The sequence below is a fragment of the Gadus morhua genome, chromosome 20, assembly GCF_902167405.1.
Source record: "Gadus morhua chromosome 20, gadMor3.0, whole genome shotgun sequence".
Taxonomy (NCBI): domain Eukaryota; kingdom Metazoa; phylum Chordata; class Actinopteri; order Gadiformes; family Gadidae; genus Gadus; species Gadus morhua.
In genome coordinates this window covers 12,261,043-12,284,787 of record NC_044067.1, presented here as the reverse complement: position 1 = coordinate 12,284,787, position 23,745 = coordinate 12,261,043, and the positions used below count along the sequence as shown (strand labels likewise).

The 23,745-nt window shown below is 46.8% G+C and overlaps 1 protein-coding gene across 1 annotated transcript in view; it reads left to right on the top strand.

Moving 5' to 3' along the window:
- The window catches only part of LOC115533313 (E3 ubiquitin-protein ligase SH3RF3), a 64,045-nt gene that overhangs the window by 31,495 nt on the left and 8,805 nt on the right, over positions 1–23,745 (top strand). The window contains exons 2-6 of the mRNA XM_030343762.1: positions 7,359–7,634; positions 10,956–11,051; positions 16,814–17,149; positions 17,572–17,687; positions 19,440–19,610. Coding sequence (XP_030199622.1) covers positions 7,359–7,634; positions 10,956–11,051; positions 16,814–17,149; positions 17,572–17,687; positions 19,440–19,610 — 995 coding nt within the window. The remainder of the gene's footprint in view (positions 1–7,358; positions 7,635–10,955; positions 11,052–16,813; positions 17,150–17,571; positions 17,688–19,439; positions 19,611–23,745) is intronic.

Here is a 23,745-nt window from a genome sequence, read left to right as displayed (position 1 = left end):
AGGCCATCAGGGCGGGGGGGTAGCATATTTAGAGGAGAATGGAGGTGGAGGAAGAAGGGCAAAAGAGCTGAGATTGAGTAGGAGACTGGGAGAAAGTGAAGGCTGCGAGACAGGGGAGTGGGAGGGGGGGTGCTGGTGGTGCTGGTGGGATTGGAAGGGGGTAGAGAGGTGCAGACAAGGCTGAGATGGATGGACTGTTAGCAACTGGCATCTCTGTCACAGTGGGACGACGAGGTCAGAATGAGTGGGAATCTCTGTTTTGTTTGTGTTTCTGTCCGTATCAGAATATGAGATATGCAAAGAGTGGTGTTGGGTGTCTCGTTGCCAATACTCGCTTCTCTCCTGTCAATCTATATTGGCCTGTGTGTGTGTGTGTGTGTGTGTGTGTGTGTGTGTGTGTGTGTGTGTGTGTGTGTGTGTGTGTGTGTGTGTGTGTGTGTGTGTGTGTGTGTGTGTGTGTGTGTGTGTGTGTGTGTGTGTGCGCGCGCGTGCTTTTATGGACATGTGTGAAAATTCATGCACATCCCAACTTAACCGTAGGTGTGTGGCACACCATGAATAATAGAACGGAACTAAATCAATAACACTGTGAATTACTGCTAGACACCGAGTGTGTGCGCAGTGCATACGCATGATCAACTATAAGTTGTATTTTGCCTTTATGGCCGCTCGATTATTAACAAAGTTTCCAAATAAAACACATTTACATGTCATTTGTAAATGCATTCTATGCATATATTGTTGTTGTGTCATCTTAGTACATGAACACGTTTGCATACGTGTATGCGTATGCCTCATAAAAAGTACCAATAGCATTGTGTGTCGTGTGAGTTGTGCCTGAAGGCCTGCGGGTTGTGTTGGTGGACTTGATAGACTGCTGTTCTCACAGCAGAGGTCCAGGCTATAGGGAACCTTGTAGATTTACAATGCTATTACTACATGTATTGCACACACACACACACACACACACACACACACACACACACACACACACACACACACACACACAATCCCAGAGTGCCGGGAGAAAGAAGAAGTTGTAATGGCCCACTGCCCCTCGAAGGACAGCCAAGCCGGAGAGTAAAGTAATCACAGCTGAGCAAGGAGTGAGTGAGTGTGTGTGTGTGTGTGTGTGTGTGTGTGTGTGTGTGTGTGTGTGTGTGTGTGTGTGTGTGTGTGTGTGTGTGTGTGTGTGTGTGGTATTGAATGGATGAGCCGTAGTATCAGGATAGAGAATGGTTTAGTGCAGGAAAAATGAAAGGGTGGAGGAGAGAGGCACTTCCTGTCTCTTTCGCTATCCTTCTCAGCATTTACACTTTCTCACGCGCGCACACACCCATGAGACCTCGTCACACACACACACACACAAAGAGTGCAGCGCTGTGTAAGGAGAAATGGAGCCGCGGTGGGACTGTGTGTTGCCAAGCTGTTTGGTGGAGAGAGAGAAACAGAGGGAGAGTGGGGGAGGGATTGTGGCAATCACGTTAACAATTACAACGGCTATATATCAGATTTATGTTTCTTCATTCTTGGCAACGTCCATAAAAAAAGGTACAGGAAAAAAGTACAGGCAGCAAGTATATGTATCGTGTGGGAGGTGTCAAGGAGTTGCTAGCGTTTCGATGACTTTCTGAAGGATTCTTCCATGTTAGTCTCTCAAATCAACTTACAATTAAAAATGGAAAGTCTGAATGCAGACAAGTTGAAATCCTTCTTTCACCTTATATTGGTTTCAACCAATCATACTGCTGTATCGGGGGGGGGGGGGGGGGGGGGGGGGGGTCAGTGTATGTAAGCCTGGTACAGTGACTGTTTTCCGGCCCAGACTCTCATGTGCTGTTCCCCCCCGCCCCCCCCAGAAGATCTACTGTAGCACAGTTGGACTGCTGTAGCCTAGGTAACTCCAGGTAGGCTGGGATGTCAAAGATTTGAAACCTTGGTTCCTTTGTGTAGGTTTGTTACCTTGGTCCCTTTGTTATCCTGCACCCATAAAGAAAGTCCTTAATAAGCAGCACCATAACGCCCTGTTCTCTACTTCTGAGGCCCTATCATGCTGTTCCATCCAGTACATCCAACTCATCATTCCATTGAGTCTATTAACGTGGACATAATTCGTTATCATAATCTCAATACGACAGCTTGGTTTACATGCAGACATGCAGACAAGGTTTATGAATAAAACGTTTCACATTTCTATGAAGGAAGGCATAGGTCACGGTTATAGCTCTTCAGGATTGAAATAGAGTCAATAAGCCCATTCATGAACCTTGCGAGAAAAGAAATTCAAACTATGACAGTTACAATATTACGTTTTTTATTTAACTCGGTCTTTTCCTATAGTATTGACAGCATTCAGCGTTTCTGTGTGCCTCCCTAGTGATGCTTGTTTATCAGATTACTAGATGGTGAATCGAAACAGCGTCGGAGATGCCCTCATTGTGGTCGGTTCCCATGGTCACTTATCGTGCAAGCGCTTTAGGGACTTTCCTGCAACGGCTTGGCTCCGGTATAGCACAACAAAACAGAATGTACTAAAAACAATGGCAACATGTACTAAGGTAGCCCTACCTTTGAGTAGATAGAGGCAGAGAAGAACAAGGAAACTAAATGTACCACTGTGTCGTTCCAGCAGAGGAATTTGCATCCTATTGATTCTCCATTATGAACAGAGTACCCTGGCTCCCCATTAATTATTGTCAAATTGAATAAGGCGTGCTTGTGCGTGCGAGAACTTTGTGGATGGGATGCTCTATTTTTTACACCTACATTTTTTACATCTACATACAGAAGCTCTCATACAGAAGCTATCAACCGCATGCAAGTTTGTATGTAAATGTAATCGTTGTTAATTGACTCCGAAATAACCTCCCTCTCATTTCCTCCTTTAGACTCAAATGAACGCAAAGACCCACAGATTAAGGATTAAAACAATGCAAGTGTAGGCTCTGTGTGGATTGTTCAAGTCTGAATATTAAGTTGGACGGTGCCTTGTCTACTCACCCATTGTGCAGCAAATTTCACTGTGGCGTAGTGCTGAAGCAGACACACTGGCCTGTACCACCATGTTAACAGCGATGTGCCTTCACACATTTACAGCCTTAGTCCTAGAACATGCAAAAGTTTGTGTGTTGCTGTGGGTGTGTGTGTGTGTGTGTGTGTGTGTGTGTGTGTGACCGGCTTAGTGAACCATACAGACCAAGCGTTCTTAGGCTAGAAAGCCATGGTAAATCTTCCGGAACCGAGAGTGGCCTACGTCTACAGCAGGGGTCTCCTAACTTTTTTCACATTGCAGCTCCTCCTGTGGATGTACTTTTGTACCCAGTGGAACCACCCTATAATCTTTTACAATGTCAATGCATGTCGAAAAAAAAAGTGATACAATGAACAGGATTGTTTAATGTAATACACTTCTTCTCATTTCTTCCTCTATGAAAATGTGTTCAAAACATACTATTGAATTTAACTGAGACTACATAATGTACATTTTCGACGGTTTGCTTCCATCCCACGTCCCACTCGAATCCACCTCTGTAACCCACTAGCGGGTCTTGACCCATAGTTTGGAAACCCGCTGGTCTCAAGAATAGTGCTAAAACTTTAATGACACACCAAAACCAAACATCGTATTTTCCTTAGTACCTGTCATACGGCTTTTTCGACATCTATATTCTATCTACTCCGGAGTTCAGCCACCTTGGCTGGGATCTCTCGGTACATCAGAGACTCTCTCTTCTGGATGTGATTCACACATACACAAACACCGACACACACCCGCCTGCCTTTTTTAAACAGTGCGTACGGGTCTGTACGGTATCCTGAGAAGGCTTCGAGGGGGAGAATCAAGAGGGAGAGAAGGGGAAGAGAGTAAGAGCGAGAGAGAGAGAGGTTGTAGAGGAGCGCTAGAGCGATCGAAGATCTGGATCTGGACGGAGGTTGGAGAAGTGGGAGAGGTGGAGTGTTTGGAGGAGAGCGATAGGTCTAGGGGGCGAAAGAGAGAGAGGGAGAGGTGGAGGAATTGAAGGTGATAGTGGTTGGAGGGAAAGAGAGGGTTGCAGAGTGAGAGTCGTATAGCGGTAATGATAGAACGTCTGGAGAATGTGTTGCACATTAGGGCGCTTATGATGTGTGTGTAATGAGCCGGTGAGAAGACGAGCAACGCTTGCCACCTCTCTCTCTGTGCGTGCTCCCTCCACCGCGCTGCATACTACCCATCCATCACCCGGCGCCCACTGCGTCCTCCATTCTTCTCTTTCTTCACTGAAGAATTGACTGCTGCTTTTTTTTCCACAAAAACCTTGGTATGGGAAGCCATGCTAACGCCCACGATATTTATACACGTGTATCTGATATCCGCCTGAAATAATGATTCGAACACTATGAGTTTAAGAACTCACTGTTTGGGGGGATATGTTATCCACATGGTTGCATCCCACGCCAACTCTGGGATACTTTTTTTAAGCTGGTTCCGTCATTGTGTATGAGGGTTTTAATGGGCGATATCGTATATATCATGTGCCACGCAACCAGTCATTATGCTATAAGTGTCGGAGAAGCCTAACCCGCTCTCAGCTGCAGACTTCAAAATCAAACGCTGGCCGGACACAGCTGTAAACATCCACACACACACACACAAACACTGTGGCATAATGGGCTTAGCCTATAAGTGTCAGAGGGGCTTAACTCTCTCAGATGCGGCCATCAACACCCACCACCGCCCACATCCTCTCTGCCCGTGTGCCTACGTTCAAAAACTGGTCTGAGACTGAGACTGCAATAAACATTTTGGGTTCACTGCCCGTTTTTTACGGTGTTGTGTGTACAGTTTATGAGTTATAAAGAGAGAAAAAAGGGGCGGAGAATAGAGGACGACAGCCACCCTTTTTGAAACGAAACAACCAAAAGGACGGGCCCTTCCCCTCGCCCCCTCCTCCCTCGCAACGTCTCCCCGCCAATGAGAAGTGTTGCATTTTGTCACCTTTGATTGAAAGTCTAGTTGGATTTCATATCAATTACACTCTAATAATAGCTCTTAGATGTAACCCACCTTTAAATGTCCAACTTTGAAGCAGTATTAGCAAGTGAAAAGTTGGTCGGGGCATTTCGCAATCCCACCCTCGGCCTCATCTCTTCAATCGGAATATAAAATCAGTGTGCTCTGTGTCGAAAAAAGGCAGGCGGATTGAATCTTTAAAGAAGGAAGGCCCTGGCAACGAGAGTCTGATTGTAAGAGCGAACAGTTTGAATAAACCTACGTGTACTGCATTACAAATACATGACTTTGAATGCAAAGCCGTAACCAATTAAAACCCTAACCTATAAACATAACCTAGGTTCACTTTACAGCCAAAACATATCAGCCACCTCCCTCCCTCTGCCAATGAGACAAAGCATTTATTTAGGTCTGGTTTTATTACCACTTTCATAGAAATATGTAATAGTTGCTGTTCCTTACCCTTGCTTGTGTGCAATATTCGTATTCAAGATGAGCATGGAAAGTAAAAACCGTAGCTAAATTATCTCCCTTGGACATGAGTATCTGCGAAATGCTTAAAGGAGCAATAAAAGAAGATAATTGAATGTATCAGAGCAATTCATAATGATTTGCACGTTGCTTTCAAGCATGTGAAATTACACAGATAAGGTCGACATACTTAAAAGTTGAAAGACTTCCAAGACTTTTTTGATGCGCCCACAGAAAATTATCATTGAGTGACGTATCCAACCAGCTCTGTCTTGCATGGTTTCAAATGAGGAAATGTGTCCTTATAATTCTACACTGTTCTCAAATTTCTACCCAAAGTATTGAACAATCTATAATAAAATAGATGCACATTCTGGCTTGCTAAAGATTGCGCCATCCCAGTCCTTCTATCTCTCCCCCCAACCCACACACACACACACACACACACACACACACACACACTTACACACACTTACACACACACACACACACACACACACACACACACACACACACACACACACTTACACACACACACTTACACACACACACACACACACACACACACACACACACACACACACACACACACACACACACACACACACACGCGCGCGCACACGCACGATCACAAACACAGCTACTGCCACCCATGCTCCCGTTTCATCTTGTTTTCATCCCTCAACAGTTTTTTGGCTCTTTCTCTTGCCTTGCCCGCCGCTAAATTCCAGGAGGAATGGGAAGGGGAAGTAGAGGCGCCGGCTGTAGCTGGAACGCCATCAGGATGTTCTCTGCGATGCGCGCGTAGGTGGGAGTGTGTGAGAGCAGCATCTCGGCCCATGCTGCGTGCTCATGGCTTCCGTGCGCTCCCTTATCTCCCATCCACACTGGTCTGACTCCAACAGAGTGAGTACGGAGGGAGGGAGGGAGGGAGGGGGGGGGGGGGGGGGGGGGGGGAAAGGCAGAAGGGGGGCTGGAGAAGGAGACAAGGCTGGGGATGGGGAGGGAGGGAGGGTGGGACAGAGGGAAGGTGTGGGGTTAGGGGGGGAAGGAGGGGGAGGAAGAGAGAGGGGCAGGGAGGGGTACAGTCATTTTTGGATTGATGGATGGAGGGAGAGGGGGGAGGCAGGGGGGAGGGAGCAGGGGAGGCAGGGGGGAGGGGGGGGGGGGGGGGTAGAAGGAGACAGGGCCCGGGTCGGAGAGAGTATGGGTGGGATGGAGGGAGGGTGAGACAGAGGGAAGGTGTGAAGTCAGGGAGGCAGGGGGGGAGGGGGGGGGGGGGTGATAAGGAGAGAGGGGCAGGGAGGGGTAAAGTCAGACATGATTGAGGATGGAGGGGGGGGGCTCAGGGAGGGACGGGGGAGTCAGGGAGGGATGAGGGAGGCATGGAAGGATTCGGAGTAGCCCCTCAGGCCTTCTCCGTGAGGTTTGATGCTCTGTGGAGCGCCGGGGCGCCCGCGGCTGTTGTTCCTGGCTCCCCGGGAGAATGACACGCGCGTGTGATGCATGCACAAATATGTGCTGGCACGTATTGTGGCGTGTCGGCTCGGTGAACGATGTGCTGTCTCTCTCGTCGCGTGCAATCGCAAGGCTATTCCAAAGAGACCGGCGATGTCGTTGTTATCGCAAAACATCCACTTTGGAAAGAATAACCGAAATAAAGCGGTTTCTTTCTCTCTTCCTCGGTCCCCAATCTCCCCACGCTGTTTCGTCTCCCCTTTGTTCAACAGTCAGTTTTTTCTCCGCCGGCACTACACTATTATTTTTTCCTTCAGTTCTCCCCGTTGTTTGCATTCCACCTTCGCCTCGCTTTTGTGTTCGCCGGCGCCACCCCCCCCCCCCGACGATCACTTACGTCCATCTCAACGGCAATCCCGGCTCTCTTGTCGTTTTCTAGAACGTTCCGGCGCTGCCCTGCGGCAAGGCCCTCTACTCCTACGAGGGCAAGGAGCCCGGCGACCTGCAGTTCACCAAGGGCGACATCATCATCCTGCGACGCAAGGTGGACGACAACTGGTACCACGGCGAGCTCAACGGCTGCCACGGCTTCCTGCCGGCCAGCTACATCCAGCTGCTGCGGCCGCTCAGCCAGACCCCGCCGCAGGGCAAGGCCCTGTACGACTTTGAGGTCAAAGACAAGGACCAGGACAAGGACTGTCTGGCGTTCAGCAAGGTACGCAGAGGAGGAGCGCATCGTTGGCACAAACACACACACACACACTGCGAAATAACTGCCCTGTTTTTTTTTTGCAGACATTGCACCAATTATTGGCCTCATATTGGCCGAGGCCTGCAGCCAGCACTCCATTGTGAGTCAAGTGTGTGTGGCTGGGTGGCTGGGTGGCTGAGTGGGTGGGGTGGGTTGGGAAAAGGCAGGAGCGAGGGGAGTTGATGTGTGTCAGAGGTGCTGAGCAGCTCCCCCCCAACCCCAATTCACCACTCTCACTCTAATGAGACACCTTAGAGATTTCCCCAAAACAGGAAGCAAGGAAGGAAGTAAAGAGTGATGGAGGATGAGAGAGGACGGGCAATGCTAATTATGTAGCTTTCTTTTGCTCACCCAATTCCATTTATCAGTCTCTCTCTCTCTCTCTCTCTCTCTCTCTCTCTCTCTCTCTCTCTCTCTCTCTCTCTCTCTCTCTCTCTCTCTCTCTCTCGTATTCTCCTCCTTGAGAGGAGGAGGAGTATAAACAGGGATTTGTATTCGCTGGTGCTGCTCTCCACTTCAAAGCTTATCACTTGGTCCCTGCTGTTGCTGAGTCTCATTTGTGCCAGGGTGTCACTACACATGGTGTCTCTATCTCATTCTCTATCACCCTGCATTTCTGTCTCACTCTATCACCATCTCTCCCATTCTCCTGCCCTCTCCTTTCTGTGTGTGTGTGTGTGTTTGTGTGTTTGTGTGTCTGGCCGCATGTGTTATTTATGAAGTGGTTTGTATATATTACCTCGGCAGCATTTTGCGTGCGCAAGTGAAACGGTCAATTGATTACACTGCATTACAAAATCAGCTTGGCTTTGTAGTGGAAAAGTGGCCCTTTCTTTTATTCACCGTGGCTCACATGAAAAACACATACAGGCAACATGTTGGACCGTGCACAATTACGCAAAGATGATTGACATTTGCATGAAGCTACAAAGCTTTATATTTTTCGCCCCTCCGGCTGCTGCCAGGAACTGTACAGATGGCGGTGTCAGTTAGTCGCTGGGCCGCTTTGTCTCTGCGTCTGTGCGTGCGCCCCCTGGCCTGTCACAGCCACCACAGGGAGGCTCCGAGACACCATTTGATTCACAGAAGTTGAAGCACATGAACGACAATGATGTTTTGGTGCACATAATTGGTGTGATGCTACATACCGCGCAACCCCCCCCCCCCCCCACTGTGTCTCACTATCATGGCATCACAAAACAGAGCACAGAACGCGCAGAACGTGCACACTCTCACACAGGGAAGGTCCACGGGATTTGGGTCGGTAGTCTAGGAAAGTAGGAGTGCTTCTTGCTTTTTTGGCAGCAGTGCTGACAACCTGCAACACATGTACAGCGCCCTGTTCCGCAGCCTGCTACACAGCCAAGCCCACGGCTACATCTGCTCCCAGGGCTGGCAGGCTATTCCAGCAGGCTGGAAGGAAACAGGCTAACCTCAATAGAAGGAGTCCTACATCTCCGTGGGTCCTCTGGTTTCGGCTAATCCTGTAATTAGGGGTGCGATCACAAAATGTAGAGTGGAGTTTCCAGGGGCTGGTGGCGTTGAGTGGCGCTGTCCTGTTTCCCAAACCCTCTGCTCCTCACTCGGGTAATTGAAGACGCTGGTGTGCATCGGTGATAAATAGGCTCATTATAATGTGCTAAAATCTCTGCCCGGCATCGGCACATCAAATTGGTGCTTGAGTGTGTTCAGTTCGCTGAAGGAGTTTCTGACATTAGAATGGAGGGGAGGTTGAAGGCGAACCATCGTTTTTTCTGTAAACCCACATACACTAAAGTGTGTTTGTTTGTTTGTATGCGTGTGCGTGTGTGTGTGCTTGTCTGTGTGTGTGTGTGTGTGTGTGTGCACGTGTGCACATTAGACAGAGAGGGTTTCTCAAATAGAATGCAAAAGAGGGAACTAATGCACACGCATACATTTGCATACTGTTAAATCAGTTGCCCTTTTTGCACCTTTGCTGTGTGTGTGTGTTAAGATGTGTATTTGCATGAGAGGTCATTTGTTAATGCAGGCAGTACTACACAAAGCCCTCCTGACACGAGCACGGCCCTCCTTAATGGGCCGTCGGTGACCTCTGGCTGGTGTGAGGGAATGGCAGCAAGAGGACAACACGGAGAAATGTGTTGCCCTGGCCTTGTTCACAGCAGGTTACGAGCGCCGCCAATCTCTCTTTGAATCTTCATTGGAAAAAACATTTGCAAGATGGCGCTGCAGTGAGAGATGTTTCCTCCGTCTAAACAGGCGGTGGTATTAGAGATGTAGAAAGTCTTTGTTAAAACAACCGTAGTGGGGGTACGCGGCGTTCAATCTAGATTGACGAGATAGGCGGGTGTCCAGATCGAAACTCTTGCGGAGGACTTTTGAAGTCGCTCTGAAGATTATTTACTCGCTGTGATGATCCCTAGCGCTTGCCATAATGATTAAACATGATTCTCCACATTATCCAGAGCGATGTAAACTGGTACTTGTTTGCTCTGTCTCTGCCCGTTTTCTGAGATTGTGCAAACCTTACGTAATACAGAAGTGTGACCTGTGAGTGGGTGTGCATACCAATCCGGGATCACCCGTAAAGTGCTTCGTGTCAATGGGTTGAGCCATCGGTGAGCCTTTCGTGCCTTTTGGTAAATATATCAGAACAATAGATTATCGAATCAATGGGAAATGGGAAATTTGAAAAACAATGTTAGAATCCAGATATTTATCTTGCATATACAGGGCCTAAGCGCAGCCATGTCGCCGTTCAACCCTCACGTTTGTCCAATAGGGCCTGATACACCTCGGTGTAAGTTGATTCAGCAAGTAATTGATGGTATATTTTAGTCATTGATTCAGAGGAGTTGTGCAATCGCTTTACATCAGTGTGGGGTATAACATCTGTGGGAATGATATACTGGTTCTACTTGTACATTAAGCTTTTTGATCCATAGCTATTTGATGTACATATTTATTCATGTATGAAATATATATATGACTGGCAGTTACTGGAGTCCATCAGAAATGTCTGTTAAGTATATATTTTAAGTATTAAGTACATGAAGTATATACCTATCCTATTGCATCTCAGTGAGGCAATGCCTTACAATCTCTCTCTCTCTCTCTCTCTCTCTCTCTCTCTCTCTCTCTCTCTCTCTCTCTCTCTCTCTCTCTCTCTCTCTCTCTCTCTCTCTCTCTCTCTCTCTCTCTCTCTCTGGCTCCCTGGCTCTCTGGCTCTCTGGCTCTCTGTCGTTGTAGTGCGGGTCAGGTGTCTCCCTTGCTTGTATGTAATGACACTCTTTCTTTCCCCAGGATGAGGTGTTGACGGTAATACGGCGAGTGGATGAGAACTGGGCCGAGGGCATGTTGGGGGACAAGATTGGCATCTTCCCTATTCTCTATGTGGAGGTACGTGCAAACGCACACACACACGCACGCGCGCACACACACACGCACACCCATACACACAATACAAATGAACTCACAGCACACCTCAACATAATCACTCCTTCACACATACGCTATCTCTCCCTCACACTCACTAGTTCACACACACTCTGCACAGACACACACACATGCACCCTCCCTCTGGGTGTGAAGTAACATTCTTATCACTGCAAAGGGCATAGTGGATTACTCATCATCGGTGGATGTGTAAATGATTTGCGCATGTGAACTTCAGTTCACATTGGGTTAGGTAGCTCCACCCTACATGAAAGACTGTGGTAGTGCCAGCTGCAGTTCTATAGTCGTCCTAGGAGGGCGGTTGTAGGGACGGCAGGAAGGATGGATGAGCCACGGGAGATGGGCGGGTGCTGCAGCTCCACCGAGACCACCCTGAACGCCGGTGTCTGGGGTTTGAACTCGATGGAGGCCGCCTCTTCAGGGATCCAGGGGGGAGGGGGGTCACGGTAGAGTGAGCAGGACACCTCCTGCCCACACTTGCGTTGAAACCACACACACTGCTTCTGCACTCTGAGCACTGTGCTGGGGGTTTGGGCCGCTCACGCTCGCAGCCTCAGTGAGCGGGCCGGATCAGGAGCTCTGACACGGGGCTCGGAAAACATTGGCAGCTCGTCAATCATTTAATCATAGACTTGGTTTGTGTATGTGTTTAGACTGGGCTTTCTTCTGGGGGAAAACAGAGGTAGAGCTGGGAATAATCGGAGGATGTGATTATGTTATACTATAAGCTATTGGATGGATGCTTTTATCCAAAGTGTTGTACCGTGAGGTCATCTTTTATCTTCCAGGATCTTATTTTTCTTTGAGTCACCCCGTCATTTTCTCTAGCCCAAAACATCCTTTGAATTTCTGCTTAAATTGACGCTGTAGTACAGACCGGCTTGCTAATATCTTTAGCTATTCCAGGAGGCTGAATAGGCAACGATGCTTAAGATATTTTTGTGGATGGTCCCTTACTGCAATTTTGGTCTTTCATATTTGTTTTCTTGTTCTAATTTTTTTGTTGCACGCTATTATTTCCGAACAACGATTTTAAGGTAGTGTAATAGCCTGGATATAATTGAGGGCTAGGTTCTTTCCAGTAAATGAGCTGCTGAACCAAACGGCCCTCTGAGGTGAATGTGATTAAGCTATAGACTCAGGCACTCACACACTCAGACTCATGTGGGGGCCCTATTAGATAAAAACACATTAATAATTTACACCCCTCATAACCTTCGCTCAGCAGGGGTATTGTATGTGTTTGTGTGTGTGTGTGTGTGTGCGTGTGGGCGTGTGGGCATGTGGGCGTGTGCGTGTGCATTATGTGTGGGGCCCCAGATGGTGGTTTGTCATGGTGGGTCGTTTTTTATATTTCTTATTTATATATATGGTTTGTGTATAATAGCATGATCTTTTGTGGGGGTTTTCTGGTGTGTGTTTTTTTTGTATTTTGCCATGGGTCCTTGGTGTTTTTTGGCATGGCCGTGGAAGTGTACATGTTGATGCTCTTCGGTCAGCTGTGCACTGCTCAACCAAATGATAGGGTACCAAGTGAAAGTTCCAGCTGCATTCCAGCTTTGGTTTCAGTTCTCTGGCCAAGGCATAGCTAGAGAGATAGAATTAGTGTGTGGGTGTTGCTGTGGGTGTGCGTGCGTGCGTGCGTGCGTGCGTGTGTGTGTGTGTGTGTGCGTGTGTGTGTGTGTGTGTGTGTGTGTGCGTGTGCGCATGTGTGTGTACGTGCGTGCGGGCGTGTGCACCTTTTACCTGCTTTGCTTTTTCCCATGAATCTGCCTCGAGAAGGAACATGAAAGATTGCCCAAGAGATCTCATTGAACCAAAAGCAAAGTGTGAAGAATAGTTTTACTGGCACATGCACACTTAAAGAAACACCTACACACACACACGCACACACACACACACACACACACACACACACACACACACACACACACACACACACACACACACACACACACACACACACACGGTTGCTTTCCACTCTGCCTCCCGCTCTCTGTTTTAATGAATGGTGGGAGTAAATGGCTGACCTCTGGGAGCTGTCTGTAAAATGAGTGTTGTTGTCTACGTAGAGAGAGTTGAGTTGCTGATGTTGATGTCAATAACTCCGCTATTAGTTGTTTATAGTGTCTGGGCTCGTTAATCAAATCAGCAGCTTCAGGTTTCGCTTTGTAAGCCAGAAGCAAGTCGGTATAGCATTTGGTGTTAAATCATCACCATGTAGATTTTGTAGAACTCCACATTAACATAAAACGCGGTTGGCGGTGGTATGCATTGAAACTAACCCTTTGGCACTATCCTATCCTATCTCCTTGTATTATATCTTATCGCAACCGCCAGTGATGAAGGATAACTGTGAAGATATGTATAAACTGTTCCTAATTAAGTGTGTGTGTTTCATGTCATCTGGTGTCAGAAAAAACACCAATGAAGAAGTAGATTAATAGATTCTAATCTATTTCTAAACTATAGCCTTAAGGACACAGAGCAACACATGGAGAAGGAAAACAGTGTGTGAGCAGAGGCCCGGTGTGTGAGTCATGAGTGGAACTCGCAGATGCACAGAGTAAAGGTCTCCCTGGGGTTATTTCTAGGAATACCCAATTGGATTGGATTAGAACATTCCCAGTAGTGTAACTAATGAGTGAAATGAAGTGTGGGATGAGGCAAAAAAAAAAGGGACTGCAGGGAAGTGGAAGTGAAGACTCATGCTGGCAGCCCCTAAAAGTGCACAGTCAGAGAAGAGCCAACGTGTTGCACAAGTTATGCAAGGAAAAAGAATAGAAGAAACCCGAGGGGTTTTGACGTTTTCAACATTTAAGTTGAACGTGCCAATTTCTTGTTCAGACCTGGGCTTCATGTGTCCCTGAGCATCCCTGAGTGATCCGGTCACAACCAAAGCTAGCAGCATAATATGTGGATGTGAGTAAGGTCTAGGACGCGTGGTGAATCGGATCACACAAGTCCCCATGAAGGACTGACAGTTTAATGCTGACACATACCTTTGATAAAGGACCTTCATCAAAATGTTCATTCAATTGTTTTTCACCCCATTGTGCTGATACTCTAATGTCTTCTGTGTGAAACTGTGAAGTCTTTGCTTTTTGTTAACTTTAAAAAAAAAAAGTGAGAATATACACATTCACTCAAAGTCACAATCTGCAAGATTGAGCCCCTTCCAGTGAGTAGGCAGGAGGCTTTCAGAATTCAATAGACTCAACAACAGGCTTCTGTTGAATCAAACCTCCTGTGCAAATGTGTGACGCAAAGACGCTTAGCTGGGCTGGCTGTGTGGCCTTGGTGGGAGGGGTTCTGGCAGTGTTGAGAGTAAGATTCTAGCAAACAAAGAGAGGGGTACCGAATGGACGGCATTCAGTAATTTGTAGAATAAATCCGTTATAGGATCTTGTCTTCTTAATGACAACATTATTGAAATCACTATTGATTATCAATGACTACAGATACGTCCAGGTTATTCTAAGCTGCGAACTGCAACGAGTTAAATATTGTGACTTTTAATCATGTAAATAAACCCTTTTGACACCCCCCCCCCCCTCCCCACAAGCTTTTGCCTGTGTCTGTGTGTGTGTGTGTGTGTGTGTGTGTGTGTGTGTGTGTGTGTGTGTGTGTGTGTGTGTGTGTGTGTGTGTGTGTGTGTGTGTGTGTGTGTGTGTGTGTGTGTGTGTGCATCCTTTTCTTCCTTCTTTCCATAATTTATCTCTGCGGCATCAATCTATCACACTCATTAGCATATGAGTTGGCTTTGATTACCATACCTATTAATATGAAAATGCGATATCTCAAACACTGAAGCCAGTCTGGCCTCTCCTATACACACACCCAAAAAACCCTAGATACAGACAAGCACACATACGACACACAGACACACAGACACACAACCACACAGACACACACACACACACACACAAGCCACCACACAGACAGAATGTTGTGGCTATGCTAAACAGGGCTGATTACAATTTAAAAGTGACAGTGAAATGAGGTCCATGTGTGCAAACCAAATCACATGTTTTAACTTGTCAGGAATGTCCACCGGGGCCTCTCTCTCTTTCTCTCACGTGTATATGTATGTGTGTGTATGTATGTATGTGTGCGTGTGTCTGGGGGTTTTGGTGGGGGTCCTGGGTCTTTGTTCTGTGTGTGTGTGTGTGTGTGTGTGTGTGTGTGTGTGTGTGTGTGTGTGTGTGTGTGTGTGTGTGTGTGTGTGTGTGTGTGTGTGTGTGTGTGTGTGTGTGTGTGTGTGTGTGTCTGGGGGTTTTGGGGTGTGTGTGTGTGTGTATCTAGGGAGTTCATTTATAACACTAAGCCATAAGGACAGAAGGACCCCCGGTCACGTGGTCGTGACAGTGCTGTCATTCTGGAGGGCGTGCCGCAGACAGACGCCCTCATTATCAGCCACTCCCTGTTGTACGTGGGCTAAAGAGTGGACCCTGTCTGAGAGCTGCACTCAGGCGGATGTGGTGGGGTTGGTGGGGTGGTGGGGGTGGTGGGGGTGGGTGCCCACTCACCTCCATGGCAGACCTACCCTGAAGCTGGGATAGCGCCAACCCCCCCCCCCAGCCCCCGGACACTGGCCACCTGCCGCCCTGCTCTCGTCCTGTCTAGCCCCCCCACACCCCCGTGGTGCTCCCCCCGCCCCATTGGCAGGCAGGGGGCTAGGTTTACCTCTGCGCTTTTTAATCAAAGCCGGGGCTGTCTTGCTGGGGCAGCCGATGCGCTGAGTGGATCGAAGAACACCGGCTACATTATGCATGCCGGCGGACTGCATCTCATTGTACTTTTTTCCAGTTTTGTGTGTGTGTACTGCATTGAATAGTGATATGGATCGTAGTTATATGTGTGTACGTATCCATGTAATTCATAGTATAACATTTTAGACGGTGTTTACTGCTCACAATGTGCACTTTGCAGAAGGCTTAACATATTCCTCCAGGTCATTTCTGTGAAACCACGCTTGAGATGATTTACAATAGAATATAAATGATGGACAAATGTAGATTAGGAGCCAAAGCATCACTTAACTGAGAACGAAACCAGTGCTTCCTTATCCTTTACTCATCTCATTCGCTCTGTGGCCTCCCAGCATTTATTTTCCTCCTTCTTCTATTCCTTGAATAGCATTATCTTGCTCATCTATGATCTCGTCTGTATCCTCATCAAGAGGCTAGTCATGACCGGCTGTGTTGTGAAGCCCTGGCGGAAGCGACTCATGTGTAGTTCCTCCATCGCTGGGCCGTGGCCTTTGGATGCTCAAAGATCCGTTTCCCAAGTAAGTGGGAAAATGTGATTAATAATACATATCTAAGACGATTATCCCATGTTCGGTCACGATCTCAGTGGCCAGCTCATCGCCACATTATTAAGTATTCTGAGAGGTCCCGTTTGCCATTTTTATTTCATTAAAAAGTGATTTGAGTTTTGAATATGAACGAGTGTTGGCCAAAAACTAGAATACTGCGATGTACCATCGTTCGGATGGTACCATTATCTAAACAATGGTACCATCGATATTTGGACCATTATGGGCCCGAATTGAATGGCCGCCATTCAATTCGGGCCCATAATGGTCCAAATATCGATGGTTGCCGCTTCTGGTTTTAAATATCCAGTGTAATGGCGGGGTTCTCATACTTTCTCCCTCCCTTCCTCTCACATCCTCATCTCTCTCTCCACTCTGTTTCCAGTTGAACGAAACCGCCAAGCAGCTGATGGAGATGGACAAGTCTGTGGTGGCCCCTGTCCCCGGGCCGAGCTCAGCCCCCTCCCCGGCTCCTGCCCCCGCCCCCGCCCCGTTAGGCCCCTGCTCCCCGGGCCCCTCCCCCGGCCCCTCCCCGTCCAATGGGAACAGTGGGTGCCACAGGCGGGGCGAAGGGAAGAAGAACGCCAAGAAGCGGCACTCGTTCACGGCCCTGTCCATCAGCCAGCGGGCGGCCCAGCTCAACAACAGCAGACACAGTATGGAGATCTCCCACCCGGTCCTCATCAGCTCCTCGGACCCCCGGGCCGCTGCACGCATACACGTATGTACACACACACACGCGCACGCATGCACGCACGCGCAGGGACACATGCACACATGCACACATGCACGCACACGCACACACAACCAGAAATGCAATCAAATGTTCAAAAACATTTTTTCTGCTTTTAAAAGTTATTGTCTGAAATCTGAGAAATTGTGTGTGTGTGTGTGTGTGTGTGTGTGTGTGTGTGTGTGTGTGTGTGTGTGTGTGTGTGTGTGTGTGTGTGTGTGTGTGTGTGTGTGTGTGTGTGTGTGTGTGTGTGTGTGTGTGTGTGTACTTTGTGTCTAATTTGTCTAATACGTGCGTCTGTTTGTATGTGTGTGTGTGTGTAAGCATGCATGTGTGTTTGTTCTCTGTGTCTAATACATGCGTTTTGTTGTTTGTGTGTCCCTCTATGTGTGTGAATGCGTGTTCTGCAGGACGTGTCCCCCGCGGGGCCTTCGCCCTCCTCCGCGGGGGTGCTCGTGCCCCCCAGGGTGGCATCGGTGACCTCGGAGCTGCTGGCTCACGCCAAGGTGCAGCTGCCGCTCAACATGTAAGTACAAGCCGCAATGGTGTCAGCGCATGGTCCCAATCCCCAGGCCGGGCTGCGCTGTCAGAGAGGAGCTCGCTGCTGCTGCTGCTGCTGCTGCTGCCAATGCGATCCAAAGGATGGTTTGATGTCCTTCTTTTCATGGCTAAGCCAAATGAAAATCCAATTAGTTTTGAATCGATATTGAAATCCTTTATTTTATTTATGAAGGAAACAATTCGCAGCAAACAAGCAGCCTTGCCGAGCGGGGTGCTCTTAGTTTTAATGTCGTTGCAATTAGTGTTAATTTGGATGCTTCCTGCTGTCCAGGACCAGACAGACCAAGGTCAGCTGGCTGTGTGGGTGTGTGTGCGTGGGTGTGTGTGTGTGTGTGTGTGTGTGTGTGTGTGTGTGTGTGTGTGTGTGTGTGTGTGTGTGTGTGTGTGTGTGTGTGTGTGTGTGTGTGTGTGTGTGTGTGTGTTTTTGTGTGAGTGTGTCTCTCTCTACCCATCTACCTGCAGGATCTATAATGGAATACTGGAACATTTTCACCTTTAATAATATCACTCTGAAAATTGCTCTATGTTCACACACACACGCACACACACACACGCACACACACACACACACACACACACACACACACACACACACACACACACACACACACACACACACACACACACACACACAATGTCAAGAGTGGGCTGTCCCGTTGATGAGGTTGGACGTTTCCATCTTGACCCCGGCAACCAGTTCTGTTGCCATGGGGAGATGGTGGCCTGCCCCCCATATCCATCCCCATCTGTTGCCATGGCAATAGCAATGCAGCACAAATATGGAGCTGAGCTTGGCAGTAAACCCCATGCATCCCTCTTGGTGACAAGACCACAAACAGCATTAAGTAAAAGCAGCGTGTTGAAATGCTCATACATCAACTTCTTATCAACAAGATGCTAAATAAATTGCTGTTCTAAGGCATGGTTGAAGGCAGGCAGACATCATAACATATTTTCTTTAAAATGAATTCCCCATACGTATAGTGTGTTTATGGCGATATATATATGCCTACACATTTATTTGATATTATTATTATTATTATTTATCTTTTCTCATCTGAAGATTTTTGAGATTTTGAGATTGTGTTCGCAACAGATTGGGGTTAAATATGGCATAATTTGTCTCATGCTGCAATTAAGATGGGGAAAATCCACATCTGTCTTGTAATGCATCTCCAGTGATGACTTGGATTTGGATTTGAATTCTTTGCCTAAAGCAAATAACCATGTATCCAGCCTGTGCAATTCCCATCATGCTCAAGACACAGAGGCAGCCTCCACTTATCCTCCTCCTAGAGGCTACCTTGAGGGCTTTTATTATAAAGTTCAAGTTGAATGGCTGTTATTCGACTTACTCGCTTAATCAGGGTAAGAAGTCGGCGGACTGTGTGTGTGTGTGTGTGTGTGTGTGCGTGTGCGTGTGCGTGTGTGTGTGTGTGTGTGTGTGTGTGTGTGTGTGTGTGTGTGTGTGTGTGAATTAATTTAGGTGACAAATGATCGCTGCCACGCGGAAAAATATCGCTTCACAATTTGAGAACTGAATTTGTAAAAGAAAACCTGAATCAAGGCATCTTTTGAACGGGAAGAAAAGAAAAATGGTGATTCATCCCCTGCATACAATATACTTAATACAGCTATTGAGCGCCCAGGCTTCAGGAACCTTTGTAGTTCTCCAGCCATGGCAGGCAGGGTCCTAACAGTGTGTCCTCTGGTGCAGCTACCTGGCCCTCTATGCCTACAAGCCCCAGAAGGCCGATGAGCTGGAGCTGAGGAAGGGGGAGATGTACCGCGTGACGGAGAAGTGCCAGGACGGCTGGTTCAAGGGCACCTCGCTGCGGACCGGCGCCTCGGGTGTCTTCCCCGGGAACTACGTCACCCCCGTCTCCAGGTGACAACTCATGGCATGATGGCAAAGCTTCTTCTTTTTTACCATTATAGTTCACCATTTACGTAAATAAATACGTAGTTCTTTTTTATTTTAATGTTTTTTTTTCTAATTGATGTTATATATAGGCTAGGCTATGTTTATATAAATATATAGATTTATTAATCTAATATACATACACATACCATGCTTTTTCTAAGGGTGGGTATATTCTGGATAATAATAATGAGGCTATGTAGGCTACGGGGAATTCACAACCACCTTCATGATCTGCTAGTGTCCTCTTTAAAATAAAATACAATTATTTTTGATTCCTCGGCTTTGGGGCTATAACATGTAGGGAGTGTTATATATGACCATGCAAATTGTTGAATTGTGGGTAACCGTCTTGCAAACAAACAAATCCAGAAATGAAAAACATAGCGATGGTGTAGCTTCTAGTTGCCGTTTGGGATCGTCTTCAATTACATTCATCCGAGAGGCCTATAATCCAGCCAAAGAACCAAGGGAAGTGCTATCATCGCATCATCGCCATCATCACCATCATCACCATCATTGTCTTCATTATTTTTACGAGGATAATTCTCCTCTTTCACCACTCGGCAAACGAGAAAACCTCGACAACTTCCTCCAATTCCACATTCTGCTCTTTTTCCTCCAAATCTCCCTTCCACCGGGGCGAGAGAGGTCGAGAAAGAACGTGGGAGATGAGAGGGAAGACATGTTGAGATCAAACACCCACAGAGACAGCAGGTGTCCCTCTCTGCTGTTTCTGAATTGCGGTTTCCCAGCAGCATATCTATCACAAGACGGAGTGAGCACCACCAGGGAGAAGGAGAGTGGGTGAAGAGGGGAGGGGAAATCAAATGAACGGCAATTTGTTATTTTTATGTGAGGAAACTTGATTTTTTTTTATCGCAATTACATTTCTCTCTCTCTCTCTCTCTCTCTCTCTCTCTCTCTCTCTCTCTCTCTCTCTCTCTCTCTCTCTCTCTCTCTCTCTCTCTCTCTCTCTCTCTCTCTCTCTCTCTCTCTCTCTCTCTCTCTGTGTGTGTGTGTCACCATGCCTTGTTACGTCTCCTTTTGTCTGCAGTGCAGCCCTGAAAACTCTCAATATGATAATCAGAGGCTGTCGGAGAGACACACACACTCGTAATACCAAAAACAGACACACACACGCACACACACAACGAACAAAACGGATGAGAACAAAAACATTGGTGGCAGAAGGATCGGTGCGATGTGTGCTTCCCTAGCATTACTGTACACACGTGGTTATGCATGCATGAATAAATATTGGCACACTCTCTTGTTCGTGTACATGCATATGCAGGTTGTTTGTGCAATTTGAAACGATAGCGGTTTGGCTGCGGTTTGGCAGTTTGCTGGTTCTACGGAACACACCAGGACGGAGACACATGCTTACTTTTAGTCCAAACAAACACACAAACACACACACACAAACACACACACACACACACACACACACACACACACACACACACACAGATGGGCACCATAACTCTCTATGCTTGTGATGGGACGTCGATGGGGAAACATTAAGGATGCGAGTACGCCAGAGTTCAGCGTCAATAACGCCCAGCACACCGTGCTGCAATTAAGCGTTGTCGCGGTGACAGAAACATGAAGAAGGTGATGTCATCGCCATGACTGCAGGGCTCTTAAGCCTCTGAAGTCCTGGGAATCCACCGTATGATAGCGATTCTTCATGGCGACAACGCTCACCAAATTGCTCACTGTGCCGTGTCGAGCGCGTTGCTCATATGATTTTAATTACAAGTTATGGTGTCATGATGTAGTAGCCATTTGCAACAAAACACAACAGCATTGTACGTTATACATGAATCCTTCAGAGGATGCATTTTCTTTAAGCCAGAGGAGATGTAAATAGCTCTTTGTGTGAAAGGAAAGAATCCGTCACGTTCATTGATTCCGGAAGTACATAAAGGAGTTTGAAAGCTTTCATTCGTCAGCCGTGCAGCTATTAACAAACATCTCTGCTCGGCCTCGGTTGGTACTTTTATCTCGGATTGTGACAGGATAGATTGTGATGTTCATTCATGTTATGATTATAATTCTCCACTTGAAGTCCTTATCTGTATTAGAAGCTAAATAGCCCTTGAAACCGCATCTTGATGGATCTGTGACAGTGTATATCACTATCTAAATCAAGCAAAATGAACCGCTGTGTTGCAGTCTGAGGGACAAACACACAATTCATTTACAGTACACTATTTATTAAAGCCAACATCCTTGATGGTAATTACTGTTGGATTGGTACTAGGGATCCAATTCATAAAATAAAGAAAGCCGGTCTATAAAGGAAAATAAATCAGTAATATGGCTATAATACTGTATAATACCTATCATTATGAAAACAATTGAGTTATTGTTACTGTTCTTTAAGGAGAAATACCACAACAATTCTGTAATGGATGTGGTGAGCATTACCATCTGTTCAAAGTGTCAGCTCAAACTGATAATAATTATCATAATTATCATAATAACAGACAAGCCGTTGCCCACAATGGACTTGAAAGATGTCTCTTCGTTCATCTTATGTAGCCCAGGGTGCCGACCAAGTGTCGTTAGTTGTCACTGTGAGGGCGTGTTTACATCTACAGTAAGCCCTTCATTCGGTCATGTTTGCTCTTGCTGAGCAAGGCCAACTCTCTGCCAACCCTAGCCAGTTCAGCTAGGTCACATGGCATATGGCGTTTGGCTCGAAAACAGTTTCATGTTGAAGTACCCCCCTGCAGTTGTAACACATACATAATAGTTGTTGAATAGTAGTTCATAGAGATAGCTACAACGGCAACATTAAATGCATATCATCGCATCTCTGAGAGCTTTTTGTCGCGCCCATTGCTGTGCCAATACACCTGCAATTCGCAAGGCTGAGGGAAAATAAGACAATATAAGGTGTTACTTTGTGAATCCAAGACGAGACATAAAGGTGTAGCAGTGGAAAGAACAGGACGATAGAAGAAATAGTAGGAGAGAATAGCAATAGGTATCCACAGATGCAAAGTGAATACCTAATGAAATCATCATTGTATAGATCACAATAATGTACAATGAGATGAGCACCTCAGGCCAGTGCAGGACCCCTCTGCCTCGCCTGGGGGTCCTGAACCAGCCTGAGGGGGGGTTATTTAGCAACCGGCTTGCTTTACATTATCTCGCTTATTACGCGGCTGCTTGCTAAAGAGATCAGGAAAGGATTCTCTTGTTTAAGTAAGGGATAAGCATCGCGGTACTGCGTCCCCCTGTAGGGGTCTTCAAACCGCTACTAACTAAGGACATCAGGCTTTTGACAAAGAACAAATGCTGGATATATACATGCTGTATATTTGTTGAATCATTGATTGTCGTTGGTCAGGTATGGCATTCATTGTCGACTACAGCCTGTTGTTTCTAAAAAATAGACCTCTGCTATGACCAACAGACCATTTTTACGGACGCATCTCTAACAACCATAGAATCTACAGACAGGTTTATCTTTTTTTCTCATGCATTTTTATAGTTAGTCAAATTTACAAATTTTTAATTTCTTCAGTAGATAGCACATTTATAAGAGGGATGATTCAAGACCCCTTGGGTGGTGGGGTGGGGGGGTGGGAGGGGGGTTCCTGCATCGGGGGTTTATTTCTCAATAATGACCAGCTTGCTGTACATTATCCCTTACTTAAATAGAGAATCCTTTGTTGTTAGCTAATGAGAACATCAGAGGTGGTCCGGCCTTTGATTAAGCCATGTCTGTAATTAATTTCCCAGGTGGTGAGTGTGAAGATAGTAGTGTGTGCGCGTGTGCGTGTGTTTGTGGCGTGTGGCAAGAGATAGAGGGATGATCCAGCAGCTGGTGAGAACATCCCCCTGTGGATCGGTTTTATTTGTGGATGCATTAAAATATATCCTTCAGATTAATCTATTGATTATGGTGCTTTTTATTTTTTCTTAATTTTATTGAATTAGCTTTAGATTATGATTATAGCCCTCAAGTATGCTTTGGTCGCAGTGTAGCAGGAAGGACATATCACCATTATCAAGATTCAAGAAAACCATTATAAACAGGCCCTTGGTGCCTTGCTCATGGACAGTTAGGTACAGGGAATTG